The sequence below is a fragment of the Pteropus vampyrus genome, unplaced genomic scaffold (genome assembly GCF_000151845.1).
Source record: "Pteropus vampyrus isolate Shadow unplaced genomic scaffold, Pvam_2.0 Scaffold51, whole genome shotgun sequence".
Classification (NCBI taxonomy): domain Eukaryota; kingdom Metazoa; phylum Chordata; class Mammalia; order Chiroptera; family Pteropodidae; genus Pteropus; species Pteropus vampyrus.
Genome location: NW_011888832.1, coordinates 1,604,591 through 1,621,436, shown reverse-complemented (window position 1 = coordinate 1,621,436; position 16,846 = coordinate 1,604,591). Strand labels below are relative to the sequence as shown.

At 41.3% G+C, this 16,846-nt stretch overlaps 2 protein-coding genes across 3 annotated transcripts in view; both read left to right on the top strand.

The window, feature by feature from the left end:
• The window catches only part of LPCAT2 (lysophosphatidylcholine acyltransferase 2), a 58,981-nt gene extending 42,164 nt beyond the window's left edge, over window positions 1–16,817 (top strand). For both annotated transcript variants that reach the window (XM_011360136.2, XM_023530636.1), the window contains 3 exons: window positions 8,648–8,746; window positions 12,326–12,461; window positions 15,100–16,817. In XM_011360136.2, the coding sequence (XP_011358438.1) occupies window positions 8,648–8,746; window positions 12,326–12,461; window positions 15,100–15,284 (420 nt within the window). In that variant the 3' untranslated portion in view covers window positions 15,285–16,817. The remainder of the gene's footprint in view (window positions 1–8,647; window positions 8,747–12,325; window positions 12,462–15,099) is intronic.
• On the top strand, window positions 1,561–2,310 carry CAPNS2 (calpain small subunit 2). Its single transcript, XM_011360135.1, has one exon. The coding sequence runs from the start codon at window positions 1,561–1,563 to the stop codon at window positions 2,308–2,310; it is 750 nt and encodes a 249-aa protein (XP_011358437.1).
• Window positions 16,818–16,846: the final 29 nt, after the last annotated feature.

Genomic DNA, 16,846 nt, shown 5'->3' with positions numbered 1-16,846 from the left:
CCAAGGATGTGGAGAAATTGAAAACTTTATGCACTGTTGGTGGGAATGAAAAACCGTATAGCCACTGTAAAAAACAGTATGATGGTTCCTCAAAAAATTCAGATCAGAATTACCATATTATCAAGCAATCCCACTTCTGGGTATATATCCAAAAGAATTGAAAGCGGGACTTGAAGAAATATTTGTACACCCATTTTCATAAGTAGCATTATTCACAATAGCCAAAAGATGGAAGCACCTCAAGCGTCTACCAACAGGTGAATGGGTAAAGCAAATGTGTTATATACATACAGTGGAATATTACGTAGCGTTAAAAAGGAAATGAATCCTGACACGTGCTACAACATTGATGAACATTATACCAAGTGAAATAAGCCAGTCACAAAAGGACAAATATCATATGATTCCACTCACATGAGGTACCTAGAGCAATTTAATTCATGTAGACATGAGGTAGAGTGGTAATCGCCAGGGCCTAGTGGGAGGCAGGAATGGGAGTTATTATTGAATGGGTGCAGAGGTTCAGTTTAGCAAGATGAACAAATTTCCAGAAATGGATGGTGGCGATGGTCACACATTATGAACGTACTTAATGCTACCGAACTGTACACTTGAAAATGGTTAAGATGGTAAATTTTATGTTACATATATTTGACCACAATTTAAAGAAATTTTTTTAATTAAAAAAACGAGACCAAAAAATATATACTGTATGATTCCATTTATTTAAGGTACAGAAATGAATCTCTGGTGACATATGTCAGGATAGTGGTTACCCTTGGGACAGCAGAGTAACTGCAAAGGGGCATGGAGAGACTTTGGGGGTGCTGGTGATATTCTGTTTCTTGATGTGGATGTGTACAGTCTGTGGAAGTCTTTGAGCTGTTCCTTTGTGATTTGTACAGTTTTCTATATGAATGTTACACTTCAGAAAACATCCCCAAAATGTAACTCCTGATTTCCACAGCAGACTAAGAACCAGAATCGCTGCAGGTGGGGCCTGGGGCCCCTGCATTTAAAACATTCTCCTTCCAGGTTTTTCTTAAAACCATCGGATTTTGGAAGTCTTTGCTAAAGGAAGGGAATTCGGTAAATATGCTTCTATTGCCCAAGAATTCTTCAGTTCTACCCTAGACATAAATAGTTTTTAGAAATAAAATTCTTGCTTTCCTTGAGTTATTTACCTGCTGTTAGGGGAATGAGCATCATTTTTCAGGTGCTGAGAGAGCACTAAGATCACTGATGTAGAAATGTATCATTTAACATATTCATTTACACATCTTATTCTCATTTGTCCTACATACATGATAAGTTATTAGATACAGGAGAAATATTTATTAGAAGGGCTCAATATTTTATGGAGGCTGCCTTAAAAATGGCAGGTGCTAGGACCCAATGGAATTCAGGCCTCTTCAGTCGAGGTGGAACATCACGCCGTGGGGCGTGGTGCAGTATAAGCAGGTACAGAAAAGCCAGTTCTTCCACATGTCAGCTCCTCAGACTCCATTTCAGCTCTCTTCATCTGTCTCCAAGACTTTGGCCGCTTGTTAAACCGAAAGCATGTTTCTCGCAAAGGCTCTTTTGGAAGGAGCTGATCGTGGTCTAGGGGAAGCTCTTGGAGGCCTTCTTGGAGGAGGTGGTCAGAGGAGAGGAGGAGGTGGAGGGGGAAATATTGGAGGGATAGTTGGAGGACTCGTGAATCTTATCAGCGAGGCTGCAGCAGCTCAGTATACCCCAGAACCGCCTCCCACTCAGCAGCATTTCACCAACGTGGAGGCCAGTGAAAGTGAGGAAGTTAGGCGTTTTCGGCAACAATTTGCACAGCTGGCTGGACCGGACATGGAGGTGGGTGCCACTGTGCTAATGAACATTCTCAACAGAGTCCTTTCTAAGCACAAGGATCTGAAGACCGACGGCTTTAGCCTTGACACCTGCCGGAGCATTGTCTCTGTCATGGACAATGACACAAATGGGAAACTGGGCTTCGAAGAATTTAAGTATCTGTGGAACAACCTCAAGAAATGGCAGTGCGTTTACAGACAATACGACCGGGAGCGTTCCGGGTCTCTAAAAAGTTCTCAGCTGCGGGGGGCCCTGCAGACAGCAGGATTCCAGCTCAATGAACAGCTTCACCAAATGATCGTCCGCCGATATGCCGATGAGGATGGAAGTATGGATTTCAACAACTTCATCAGCTGCCTGGTCCGCCTAGATGCCATGTTTCGTGCCTTCAAATCTCTGGATAGAGATGCAGACGGCCTCATTCAAGTGTCCATCCAAGAGTGGCTGCAGCTGACCATGTATTCCTGAAGGGGACACCGAGGAGGCGGGACCCTCTCTGGGAGACCCTCTCTGGAGGGCAGCACTGTTGCAAGCCAAGCCACTCTGTCTGCGCGGCAGCTGCCGCCCCGTTCAACAGCCGGCATTTCCTGGCGAGCCCTCACTACCCTGCGTGTGTCTGGACTTGCGCTGCTTTTTACTGCCTAATTAAAACGTATTTTTCATGAAAAATGTTCTGAGTGGTTTGTGTATCCGCTTTTTTGAGATACCGGATTTATGTGGACTTATATACATGATGGGGGCACAGAGTGAGGGCTAATAGGGTAGATTTGAAAGGTTGTCGCTTATTTGGTTAATGAGCAGGAAATTTGTTGTTGTTATGAGTGAAATTTTGAAAAAAAATAAGCAAGCACCCAGGAGATACATTTTTCCCATTACAAAGATGAGGAGGAGGGATGTTCAAAATCTGTTTTTCTCTTAACTTTACATCTGGTCTTTCTATTATAGGAAAAAAAAAATGAAAAGCGTTTTCCTGGAAACATTTAACTGTATAGAAACGGATTCAGAAATGTGGAATTAAGCGATTTTATATAACGGTTGTATTTTTTTTTTTTTTATGGTGGAACAGCTGTCTTAAATTCTAGAATTCTTTGTTGTAAAATAAGCATGTAGCAATTTTCCTTTGATATGTTTGTGAGAGTTAAGGGCGTTGGGGAATTAAAGGGTGTACCCATAGTCCAGAATGCCTCTCGCTGCCTTAATGATCAAAATGGTCAATCTTACATGTACTTCATACAAAATCAGACATGCCCAGCTATGTCAGCCAGGGCTTGTCAGATCTTGCCCTGCCTTGGAGCAGGGAATATATTTTTGTCCTCCCTCTCTGAAAACTGCAGCCAGGAAAAAAATATAGAAAAACTTACACAAATCCTAACTGGTTATGTTGTGTTTAAAGCAATATAGGGATACATAAATATATGTAAATATTACTGGCTCTTTATTGCAGTGGTTCTCAGCCCTGGCTGCAGACGTGGGTGGTCATGCCTTTCTGTGTTTGGCCTTTGGTTTGGTTTTATCATTTTGATTCAGGTGGTTACAGTGGGGCCAGCCGGATCTAGAATCCAGTGTGCGTAGGAATTTCAGCTAGAGAGGCCACGTTTACAAGGGCTCGGTGCACCTCCTTCTCTGGTTTTTAACGCATTCTCTCTCTCTCTCTCCCCGGACATTTTGGAGAATCCTCCTGAGTTGGAAGATAAATTCTTCCTTCCTCCTTTGACTTATTTAGAGGAAAGTTCGAACTGTGGAAATGATGTGACTGGACTGTTAACAGTCCTCCGCTGCCTGGAGGACAGGCGAGATCCTCAGTGGCATGAGGGGAGGGTGGCCTCGTCACCATCCTATAATATTTATGAAACCACATGTATATAATTCTGCACTGAGCCAGGAGCAGAGAGCACATCCCCTTTCCTCAAGGGACTTGTAATTTAAGCTTGGTCTGATGTGGCTGCTCAGACCAGGTGTGGTTCTAGAAGAACCAGGCTGCTGCCAGCAACCGCACATTAATATCAAGGTCCCTATTTTAGAATAAGCTTACTAATACGTTAGGCATGGGTGTAGGAACACAGCCTGGAAAGGGGGAAGCTGCCAAGATGCCTTTTAAGGTCTCAGAATATTAAGTTATAATTTCACCTTAGCACGTGATGATTGTGGAAAGGGCAATGTAGCCACACTTTTTTTTCTCTTGCTTCATTTTAAATGTTTTATGAAAGTGAAGATAATTGTCTTATGCCACAGGTGGTATGAAGTATTTTTCTTGCTCTTCGAGTTAAGAGATTACCTGCTTTTATGATTCTCTTTCTGCATGTACAGGTAAAACATTCAGAAATTACCTACCATTTTTCTTCTGTTCTCTTTAGAGAACAGAAAAATTTGTATATTTATACGAATTTTATATGAACGAATTTTGTATAAAATCTGTACAAAGAAAATCTCAGACACTAGAGTATATGAAAGAAAATTTAGTCCAAACTCTGAATTTTTCTAAGTAACCAAATCTTTGGCATCATATAGAAAAAGTAATTTAATTTCCTAGTTTTCATCCAATAGTTTATATTTTAAAGGCACATTTTCAAAATAAGAGGGAGTATTTACTTGATACTTTTTTTTTTAATTTTATCGTTTCTACATGGAGGACTACCTCCCTCTAGCCTAAGATGATGGTCTTTGATTCATATAACTCCATGCCATTATTTTTATTTTTTTATTTTTATTGTTTTCCATGCCATCATTTTTCAACTTCTAACATTAAGCAATGTAGTAAATGTAGTCAGTTGAAAATGATATGCATTGATAAAATATTTAAATTGTATCCTCTACATTTTTAAAGTTCAAAACAGCCCATATCATTTTGGAAAACACCTTTATCTTGATATAATTCACTGGATTCTATAACCTGTAACAGCAGGAAACAGTACTGTGTGTTCAACATTAATATATTATTTTAAATGCCACTTTCAGAATATTTTTTAAGTAGTAGTGCATGTGTTTTTAAAAGTTGATTTATATGGCCACCTCATTCAGAAATCTCATCAATAGAATTCTACAATTCACAGTGGGGCCTTAAAAATATTTTCAGATGTGCCTGTTGACCTTGAAATGCTTTTAGAATTACTTTTTACAAATGTTTCCTTCTAATGCTAAGTGGATCAAAACTATTTAATTCCTAAAAACTTGGTAATACAATTATGTACATGGGTAGAAATATGCTCTTAATAGGACTGTTCAGCTAAGCAGAATACCTCTTCCCCAGCTCTCCTGGATAACTGAGATTTCAATGCACTTGAAGAATAATACTCCTTTGGATTTGTGGAGTTCTTCAGAGACTCAAAACCTTTTTCTGTTGGCTGCTGCATAGTAGGTTCTGTTTTATGTCAGCGTTTTTAAATTATTTTGATGGCATTGACTACCTCTCATTTGTAGGGATGACATTGTATCAATGAAAACACAACAAAGAGAAAATGGTCCCTACCTTGGGAGTTTACCATTTCAAAATGTATTCAAAACCATTTCCTTAAGTGTCGCCAGACTTAAAAAGTTGTAAAAAGCATCTGATTCTATAGGAATAAAAATCTTGAATAAATCCAGCCATGAAAAAACCTTGTGGATCTGACACCTCAGAATCAGACATGTGAAAATCACCATGGATTCTTTCTGGAATTTAAAACGGGCCGGGTGTGAACAAGTGGCCTGGAACTTCCCGCTGGTCCTAGAAGCCAGCGTAGTGTGACTGTAGAGACAGAAAGGCACCGGGGTGCCATGAGCTCACAGTGACCTCGGCCCTCTTCTCTGGCTTCTTGTATGTTTATTTTCTCTGATTTCATTCATTCTCAGCTCTGGTGTTTATTAGGGAAGCCAGGGTTGTGAATTTATCTCCCATTCGGTTCATCTAGCTTTGCTTTTCTGATCCTGCCAGGGAAGGGATGGGACCCACTGTCTAGAGTTTCAACGAGGCTTAGTCATCCTTTTTTTTTTTTTTTTTTTTGGCAGTGACTCAAGGCAGCTCCTTGGTTCCAGCTCGGCCGTCCTGGTCCAGATTAGGGCAGATTGTGGAGGGATTAGGCCTCCTTCCAGATAGACGGTCTCCTCCTTAATAACGTGGCCCTGAAATACCTTCAAGTCTAGATTTTTTTAAGATTCATAATTCTTTCTGAGGACTTTGATAGGTTTTTAAAAGAAAGAATCACAGATTAGAGGAATAATTTTTATCAAGGAACTGATTTGAAATTGAAAAATTAAAAGAGTGTATTTTGCTGTATACTCTTTGCTTATCTATTTTTGAATATATTTTATTAAGCTACTTGCTTTAATTGGAATGATTGAGAGTCGGATTACCTAAATTATAATATCATGTTTTATAACCACAGGTAAAAACTTCCGTTTTTTAATTAGTAAAAATGAAGAAGTTGATGATTTCTAATATTCTTTCCACTTCTAAGTTTAATTTTTCTGAATTTGGAAACTTAACAGTGCATTATTTTATTAATTCAATAATCAACCATCACAGAATAATTCTCTGCTGGTTTATTCCCCCTCACATTACTGTGATGCAGACTCATGATTTTCGTGTGCTTGATTGTTGAGGGTCTGCTGCGAGATTGTCAGTCAAAACCATTCATATATAAGACTGTTCATGAAAATCAGGGGTCCAGAAGGTTACGTTGTTTTCTAAATAGTGATAATACTAACGGTCCCTTACATTTCTATTATTCCATCTGAAAAACGAGTTATCATGCTTGACCTGTGTTATCCATAGGGTTCGGTAGTATAGATAAAAAATCGATGCCTCACAAAAAAGATACAACAGAAATTCAAAGGAGTGTTTCCAATCGTACAGTCTATGATTGTCAGTGCCCAGACATCATTCTTGTACCTGTTTTTCAGAATTTCTGTCCAAAAGTTCCATGTTGCTTCGTGGAGAAAGCCAGTTGCCTGAGAAATTTCCCTAAATTGAGTAACATATTCGTGATTCAGTAAGCTGCTCAGCCTCTAAGACTAAGGAATAACAGCCCTCCAGAGTGCTTACGAAAATTAAATGGTGGTGTCACAAGGAAATTATGTGTCTTACAATGCTACCTCCTCCGAAACTTCTGGGGTGATGAAAGTGTTGTAGATATTGATTGTGGTGGTTGTCACCCTGGCATATACATTTGCCCAAACACATCAAACTGTACACATAAAACGGATGGTTTTTGTTGAATGTAAATGACTCAAGAAAAGGAAGAAAACGGCTCTCTTATAGGTAACCAGACAAAAATGGAAGTCAGATGACCTGAGTTTTTGTCTCAGCAACAAACACCCCCCCTACCCCTCCCCGACCTGTGTTACTTCAGGGAAATCTTGGAACCTCTTTGTTTCTATCATCTCAATGGAAAAATGAAGTTAATTGATTGCCGTTTTAAGTTCTCGCCCTGCGGTGAGATAAATAGGATGACAAAAGTGGTGCTTGACCTTTGAACTTGGTTGCTCCGAGACACTGATAAAAGCTATAAAAATTTCCGTAGAGAAACGTGCATATAAAAAATGGACCCCATTCCCGGAACCCCAGTGAAGAATACTCACCTTAGTGTCTTAAGTGAACACAAAGAAGTAGGTAAGGATTAATGAGAAAAAAGTCCATTTTAGCATTTACCTGTGTGTGCAAGGCAGTGAAAATACACTGCCACGCGGAGAAAGAAACCCCCGCCCTGAAGGAGCCCTCGACGGTGGAATTGTACACACTTCGTCAGAGATTACATTCTTATTGATGCCAAGCATTTATTAATCTACCGAGCACTGCACTAGCTCCGCTGCTGCTAGTTCATGCTTTGTCTGGAAATTCATCACTTGAAGGTTTTGCTGCCAGCGTGATTCTCACACCTGGGATTATCGTCATCCCTTCCGTCTTTCCCCTCTCCATCTCTCTCGTCCACTCCCCATTTCATTTTTCCTTTCTCCTCTTCTCTTCCTTTCCTTCTCTTTAATACTCTCTCCTATCTTTTCCGTCCTTCCTCCCTCTCTGCCTCTCCTCTCCTTTCTTCCTCTCTTCCTCAAACTCTCTCTCCTTTCTCCCCTTTCATCCTCTCAGTATTCCTATCTAGATAAGTAGTTGATGTGTAGAGAAAACGGCATTCAGTCAGTCAGGGTTAGAATCATTAACCCTTTCTCTTCCATTGCCATCGTGGAATACTTCCCAAGATACTATCATACAGGTTAGGTTTAGTTTATAGAGGCTTCGAAGGTTTAGTTTACAGAGGGTCTTCTGGGGTCTGATATCCCCAAGGGGCCACCGAAGTTCTTGAGTTTGCTCACTTGCTGCTGGTTTATTATTGCACATTAAGCCTAGAAGGAAGAAAGAATGTAGCTGTGATTATTGCCTCGATTTGCTCTTTGCTTTTCCCTTCCATTCTCTACGTGTAGAGGCTTGCTTAGCGACCCATTGGCGCTGGTCATCATGGCAGGGCCACCATCAGTGGTGGAGTGAATGCTTCAGTGCCACCGAGGATGAAAGTCCTAAGTCCTGCCTCCCAGAGGGGCTCTCATCAAGGCTGAGCTCAAGAACCCACACTGGGTACCGTAGCCACTCTAATCGAGCCTCAGTGATAAAATGTTTATGTTTGTTGCTCAACAGAAATATAGTTTTCTTCCTTCTGCACTGGGAATGGATGGGCCATCTGCTTGCTGTTTTATGTCAGTGCAAATGTTTTTCCAAATAGGCTCAGCTCCCAGTGATGCTGAGCTGCGTGGCACACACGAATGTCACCTGGCGGGCTATGATTAATAGCAGTTCAAGTAGCGGCCCTGCTAATTGATTTCTCTCATCCCTTCACAGAATCATGATGGCAGCATCGACTTCCGAGAGTATGTGATTGGCCTGGCCGTCTTGTGCAACCCTGCCAACACAGAGGAGATCATCCAGGTGGCATTTAAGGTACTGTCAGCCCCACTGAAAGCATCTTGGTGTGCTTCTAAAACAAGTGTTGACTCTAAGTGTATTATTCGGACATCAGCGAATCCATTACATGAGTTTATAGATCTGCCGTGGCAGGTACACAAGGGTAATGTGATTATGACAATGGCCACTGAGAAGAAAGAAAACACAAACATCAGTTTAAGCAAAAAAAAAAAGTCTATGAAAGCGACCCAGTTAACAGCATCAAGGCCAAAGAACAGATGATTTAACAAATTAGCTTTAAAAATTATCTCTTTTCAGCCTCCCTATTTTGGAGCCCCAAAGTGCGGTTTATAAATAAACACCACCTGTCACTAGTCATCCTCATTCGAGTTCTGATCTGTCCTTGTTTTCTCACTATATGTCTGAGATGTTTTAGTGGTGTTTTCTTGATGGAGTTGATTTGGTTGCAGTAGGATCAGGTGAACTACGTCAAAAAAATAGTCCCAAGTTTCTACCCTTTGTGTTTTCCTGTAGTATCACATGTATTGTCACAGTTTTGTTGGGAGACATGAATAAAATCCATGGCCCCGGTCCGTAGCAGAACTTGATGGAGATTTGAATTATGAACTCCGACCCCATGTATCACTCCTGTGAGCCAACAGAGAGGGAAGAATACACGCCCAAAGTGCCTCGGTTCTTCTGAGAGGAAATGCATTTCCATGGGATGCTCCCTTCCGAATTTTTATCTCGTATGATCTGCTCTGCAGTGAAGCAAAAGCTCCATCTGCCTACGTGTCTTACCGGGCTGTGGATATTGATCTTATCATTCAGCCACGTGGGGTCCCCTGGCTTCTGTTCCCCATGACAGCTGGGGTCTTTCTCTATTTCTGTTACCGACTCTCATTTCTTCTTGGCTTCCTCTGAGAATAATATGCCACCGTGACCCCCCACAAGTTCTTTTTGCCCCCCTCTGTTATCTGGAAAGATCGTCTTTCTCCCAGAGTCCTTTCTCGCGTCTCGGAGTCCCCCAGGCATCGTCTTGGGAACGTTCACGTGTTCTGTCACTGACAGAGCAGTTCCCACGTTTACTTTTAATTTCAGATTCGTTTAGACCGAGTTAACTGCGCGGCCTGGAAAGAACCTAAGTGATGGTGCCCTGCAGATGACCAGAAGGCGGGGGCCAGAACATCTTCCCCAAAAGTTTGAAACTTTTGGCTTTTACAGACTTATTCATCACAAAACCTAAAATTATACCCGTAGCTAACTTATTCCAATCCAGATATTTCTGTTTCTGTTTTGGGATTGTATGTGTAATTATAAGTTTAGTTGGGCAAATGTTCGCTTTTGGTTTACCAATGAAAGACCTGATAGAAAAATTTGGCCCTTCATCACAGTAATTACTGTTATTAAAGAAGTCTTGAGATTTTTATCTAGCCTAGACCTTGGTTTGGGGGACGGGGGGAGGGAAGGAGGACCTAAAACTATAATTAGCTCTTTTTTTTTTCAGTAAGACAAGAGTCATGCTTTATATTGGTTATTTTTCAACCTTCTCGGCTATGTTTGAAAACATGTTGGCATACTTTATATGTAGGGTCCATTCACATCCTTTTGTTTGGGGAGCATGTCACAGTTAACTATCCATGTTTCATCTCATTTCATCATCACTGTGACTTTTAGAGGTAGAATATCACTCCGAGTTGTAGCAACAGGCGTGGTCTCTGGCTGAGGAACCAGTCGTAAGGATGGGGATTGGGGGGGTTGGGCTCAGGGTTAAGACAGACCAGGTGGCTCCAGAGGTCCCAGCTACAGGAACGCCTGTACTCTCCTCCTTGGTCACTTTAGTGGGAATGAGCAAAGTCAACTCTCCGTCATTCACATGCCAGGGAAGGTCCAAATGGTTTGGGGCCGCACGCTTGCTCAGAAAACAGGGTGTTTCGATTAAGTGTCCCACAGCTTTCTATGCAATGGCAGGGCATTCACTCCCTCAGTGGAAACTGGGGTGCTACATTTTCTACCAGAGCCTGAGATTTACCTTAGACCTGGGAATTTCGTAGCAGGCAGACTACTGGGAGTGATGAGTAATCGAGGGAGGGTGAGGGTTTTTGTAAAGGGAGCGATCTGGTATACTTGTGACAAAGGACAGACAGACAGGAAATAAAAGTCCCCAGTATGCACAAGTGAAGGGAATTTATACAGAAGTGAGAGCCACAAAAGCAATGATGAGACTTTAAATGATGAGTGGGCCAGAATCCCTTGGGAGTGGAAAGCCTTTGGGAAAAGCTTGGAGCTTGAGAGGAGGGCGCGGGACCCAATCCCGGCAGTTGGCGTTCGGAGTCCCAGGCCCACAGAGAGCCCTGGGCTACAGTTTGGGAAACAAGCGCTAATTGACTTTTCACTTTCCAACTGTCTTGGGCCTGTCGAGGGGCTTAGAGGTAGAAACTGGATCTAGGCCAGTGCTTCCTCACCTGCGGCAGCAGGTCACGACTTCATAGACTTTTCTCCTTATATTATATTTTTACAACACTGTTCAGTACTCGATTGTTCATTTCATGATTTTCATGCCTTATCTCGTATCTGCTTTTTTGTTTGTTTTTGATCACGTACTTGATCAGAAGTAGATACCTTAACAGCGGGAACTCTAGATATTGTCTGCCTGGATCTGGACCCCGGCTCTGCCACTTACCAGTTGTGTGACCTTGGGAAAGTTACCTGACTTCCTTGTGCCTTGGCTTTCTCACCTGTATGATCGGGCCGATGATGGCGCCTACCTTACATAAGGCGATTGTGAGGGTTAAATGACATCATTCAAGTGCAGTGATTTGAATACTTTTAATCAGTGCCTGCACAGAGTGAGTGCTTGTATCATTAAAAAATGTTAATACCCGGGAAAGGATCTTGAATATGGGATACTGATTATCCATCCGTTACCCTGTTCTGCCACTTTAAAGTCTTTCCATTCTGTCACTGCCGACCTCTAATTGATATGCAGGTCCCGTCTTCACTTGCCGGCCCCTCTTGTCCTTCCCGTTCCTCCACCCCAGACTCTTCACTGGTCTTCCTGCCTCCAGTCTTATCAACCTTCTGCCCCGAGTCCATCCTCCACACTCGGCCTCAGACAGCTCAGTCGGTTCATGTAGGGTCACACCGCATCCCTCCCATCAGAACCCTCCAGGGTTACGTGAGGCATTGTGTGTCCATCACGGTCTTATTCCTGCTTGTCCTTCAGTCTCCCGACCGGAGCCCCAGGCAGCCATCTGCCAGTCTTTGTATATTCCGGGAATATCTCTTCAGGCTCTAAGACTCAACCCGAATGCTGGCTCCTCCGTCCAGCCTTCCCTGACTTCTCAGGTGGGGCTCATCTTGTGCTCCTCACAGGACTCCCGTGTCCTTTCGTGCTGACACAGCTGTCATAGCCCCTATTTTAATTCTGTCTCTTTAGACAACTGAACTCTAAGTGTCGTGAGGGCAGCAGAGACCATACTTTCTTCACGTACACGTCCCTAGCCCTGGCACAGTGGACGTTTGAATTATTAAAGCGTTGATTTTCCGAGACTCTTCCATGCCACCGTCGCTCTGGGGAGCTGGTCCTTACGTTTGATCTTCTTTTCCCTGCAGCTGTTCGACGTGGACGAGGATGGCTACATCTCAGAGGACGAGTTTTCCACCATTATGCAGGCGTCCCTTGGAGTGCCTGACCTCGATGTTTCCGGCCTCTTCAAGGAAATAGCCCAGGGGGATTCTGTGTCCTATGGTGAGTAGGCACTTTGGCTCCTGATTCAGTTTCCAAGGAGAGGGGCAGACTACAGATGGATCGTCATACAGAGGTGTCTTTGCCCTCCACTCATTATATTAACAATAGAACGAACAGTAAGAATGGTGATGATGGTAATCATAGTCGTAGTGGTGTGATGGTAGCGGCTAATTATCCAGGACTTACCATATGCTAAGTGCTCTTCTAAACATTTTTTATATAGTAATTCATTTATTCTTTACAGCCAGCCTGTTTAATCAGTACTCAGCGTTATCCTTATTTTACTGAGATGCAAAGAATTTAAGTAACTTACCTGAGATCATCCAGCCAGAAGATGTCAGAGCCAGGGTTCGCGCACCATCAGCGCCTGAGATCTCGCAGGTCTTCTGCCCCTACTTCTGCCACCGTGGCCATGTAAAACCGAGCAAGTTAACCCACCCGGGTCGTAAGCGCAGTAGAGGGATACAGGCAGAGGCACCGACAAGAACAGGTGTAGCTAACCCAGCTGTTGACGTTTACTTTTAGCAACTTAAGTGAGCTTTCGTGGTCAGTATCTCCTGTCATGTGAATGGCACCCCTGTGAGGGAGGGACTCTCGAGAGGACGACCTTATGGCCAAGTGGCAGGTTCGTCCATCGGTGGCGGGCCTTCTCCCCAGCAGCATGAGTCCACGCGTCAGAGCACATCATGTAGTGCCGAAGGCCGATGCCGCGGGGTCCACGTGTTTCATGGTGCAGCTGTTGAGAAGCACCCCGCAACAGAGAGACCTGGGTGATGTTGCCCCGCCCTAGCTTTGACTGGTCCCGGATGGCAGGTCACCCTGCCTGCCCCAGCCTTTCCCTGGGGCTGGAAGAGGGTCCCGCTGAATGTCTTTTTCCTTCTGGTGTTCAGAGTTTCAGCTTGTTCACTTTCATGGGATGGGGGAATTACATCCCTGACTTCTCTTACTCTCTATTTTGAATTACTGCCATTCGGACTGCCCTTTTTTCTATTTTAGGTAATTAAGTTCCTAGGGCACTTACTCTATTGAGTTCGTTTAAGAAAGAGAGAGAGAGAAACAAACAGGAAGAGAGGAAGGGAGGAAGAGAGGGAGGAAAAGAAGGAGAAAGTATATACTGAGATAAAATTTATGACTCATAATTCCCATGTGTTCTAATTTTCTGACCATTTTTCTTTTATAAGTAAGGCTCTCTATTACTCTGAACTACCAAATTAAAAAAAAAAAACTATTTGGAATAACTATATAAATGGAAGCTAATACTAAAAATTATTTGTAGGTAGTAATATTTTTGCCAGTTGATTTTAATAATTTTTTAGGGAAATCTGCTGTTTTTTAGAATTCAACCTTTTTCTTTTTAGAATACACAGAATATCTCCGTTTTCCCACTATTATACAAGTCTACTTTTTTCTTTTTTTTTTTTTGCAGGAATGTTTGAGGTATTTAGTATGATTTTATAAAAGAATAGATACAGAAATATATCATGAATGTTGACCGGTTTAATTTAAATGTAATGATTTAAATTGTTTTAAATGCTCTCAGCACTTCATCTCTAAATGAGTTACTCTTTAATGCCACCGACATCCCCAAAGAGGACAGAGAGACCTTAGTCTTCTGAACAGAGCACGGATCTTAAAGTTTTTGGTTTCAGTAGATGAATTCTCATGCCACTTAGAAGTCACTTAAGTCCTCTGTGTCTCCCCATCACTGAAACAGACTCATGCAGATGGGGCTTTATTTGGGGTGTTAAGGAAGAACAATTCGTAGCTTGCCTGATTTGGAAATACAAAGTGGTCTATTAATGCGAAATAATGTCGCAGTTGCAAAGAATGATTCCAGCTCAGTCTGGTGGCTTTCTCATCACCAAAACCTGTTTTTATCTTTAAGAGCTGTTAGGTAGTCTGATGTGTCATGATTCTTGGTGATCAGAGGATTTAAAAAAATAAATGGAAAGAAATAGGACATTGGGTTCGAATCATTTTATTATAGATCCAAATAACAAGCTGATTCAAAGCCCAGGCTCCCTTTACAGGCTCTATAACCGAAGAACGTTTTCTCCACCCAAACAGAAGAGGATAAAGAAATTTTCAAAATCGAGGGTAGCATCATCTTTCAGAAACTCCAGGGATTAGGAGGCTTGAGGTTCAAACTCTGATGGTTAACTTAGTAAGCCTTTTATATCTCTCCCTCAGTCCCTAAATCTAAAACATCTGAGATAAAATGAGGCTTTAAGATTCATCCACATTGTGACAACACAGCCAATTGTTCATTTTCATTGCCGTATAGCATTGTGTTCCACAAATATGCCACGATTTATTTCTCCATTTCTACTGTTGACAAACGTGAGCTGTTTGCATTTTTTACCTATTACGAATAATGTTGCCATGAACATTCTCACCCATGTCTTCCAGAACACGATATGCACAAATTTCTCTGGAATAGAATTAATGAGTCACAGTGTACGCATGTCTTCAACTTGACTAGATCTTGGAAAAACTATCTTCCAAAGTGGTACACTTTTATGAGGGTCGAGTAATAGAATTTTGCAATCATTATATTATTAAAGTCATATGTCAATCTTTATCATGCTGAAAGAAGATCATCTCGACTTATTGGATTTTGTTCCCTCTCTTCTTCTAGAGGAATTTAAAAGTTTTGCCCTAAAGCATCCAGAATATGCGAAGATATTTACAGCGTATTTGGACCTTCAAGCGAGCCACGTGTTTTCATTGCCAGAGGAAGGCCAGACAGCTCCTGCGGTCGCAAGTAACAAAGTCAGTCCTGAAAGTCACGAAGAAAGTGCCTCAGGCAAAAAAGATGACTGAAAGCCTGTATTCCCAGTAAGGAAATGCACTGGCCTTTACTTGAAATTGTAAAGGCATTTATCGATAGTGTAAATATGATTATTGAGTAACGATGATGTTTGAAATGGAAAGCTTTTTTATAAAACGATGGTAGATTTTATTAAGATGCTTTTATTCACATGTGGATATCAAGTAATCTCTTCTGTTATATTGTGCTATACTGATTGGTTTACTGGTAAATAGACGTTTTTATGGATTTTCCAGTTTAATTTGATACTCAAATGAATAAAATGGTCTCGCTTATTTACTAATGAGCGTTAATCAACACTGTAGGGTTTCAAAGGTTTAAATACTTTAATCTACTTTCCTCTAAGGAAATAAACTAATATTCTGTTATCTCTAGTCCCTTTCCATTCTGGAAATAAGAATGAAGCATCTGAGGAACGCGGCAGAATTTCATACCTTTACCTTCACAGATTCATTTTTTTCCGTTTCAGTCTCGGCTCAGTAACTGTGGGCGGATCGGAAGAAAGAGTTCCACTAATTAGATGAGGCTTCTTAAACACTCACATTCTCTTTAGCATGCATCCCTATTGTAGATTTTCTCAATCACCTGGTAAGGAAATCAAATCCTTTTGCATGATCCACCGATGTAGAACTTTGTTTTACAGACAAAGGTTAGGTGGGAATTGCCTTATTGAAGGTACCATTGATTGCCTAATGAGAAAATGAATTGTTCACCCCATGCTTAGTTTAATTTGAGCTGGAGAGTTCAGAATGTAGCTCTTGGCCAGTAAAGGAATCAGATTTGCTCTGCTGGTGTAATATTAGAATTAATATATTTTACCATCCAAGTGGGAGTTTTATTTTGTTAACTGTCTTCTCAAATTTTAGAGCTTGTCTGAAATATCTACAGGGAAATCACAAAAGGTCCCAAAGTATCACCAAAAGCTAGGGAATCCCAAAACCTACTTAATTAATGCAATCCCACAATTTAACCCCAGGCAGGAACCTAACAGTGACATTTATTCTCTAGGTTAAGCAATGATTTCCCTCTAGTGCCTTTTTTATTGAGTGTCATGCATGTTTGCATATTGTCAATATCGTTTATGTTTGAAATTTTGAACAAAGAACCAATTTTTTAATGTAATGTGCAAAAATAGTTGGTTCAAATTCTGAATTCAGTCTTTGCATTTAAATTCTTTGCTTCGGTTCTGTTTCTGAACATAATGGTATTCCAGCCCCAAGCTAGTTTTTGAAGGTCAGTTTTGAAGTTGAAAGTCTCATGAGAGGTGTTAGAGTTTATATCTAATCAAGAGTCATGATTTCTAACTAATTCTACATATTAAGCACTTAGCATTCTAATTTAATGAGTAAATATGTATTTGGATAATTGCTTACTAAAAACTTTAGATAAGTATATATAATTATTTGCTTTCTATGTGTCTTATAGCTATTTAGACGAAGCATTGAATGAGCTAAAACAATTGCTTAAGTGGTTAGGAAAGTACATATTTATGCTAGTGTCTGTCACATGAAGTTGAATGTATGGAATACTCAGGAACCATGACCATTTTTTTTTT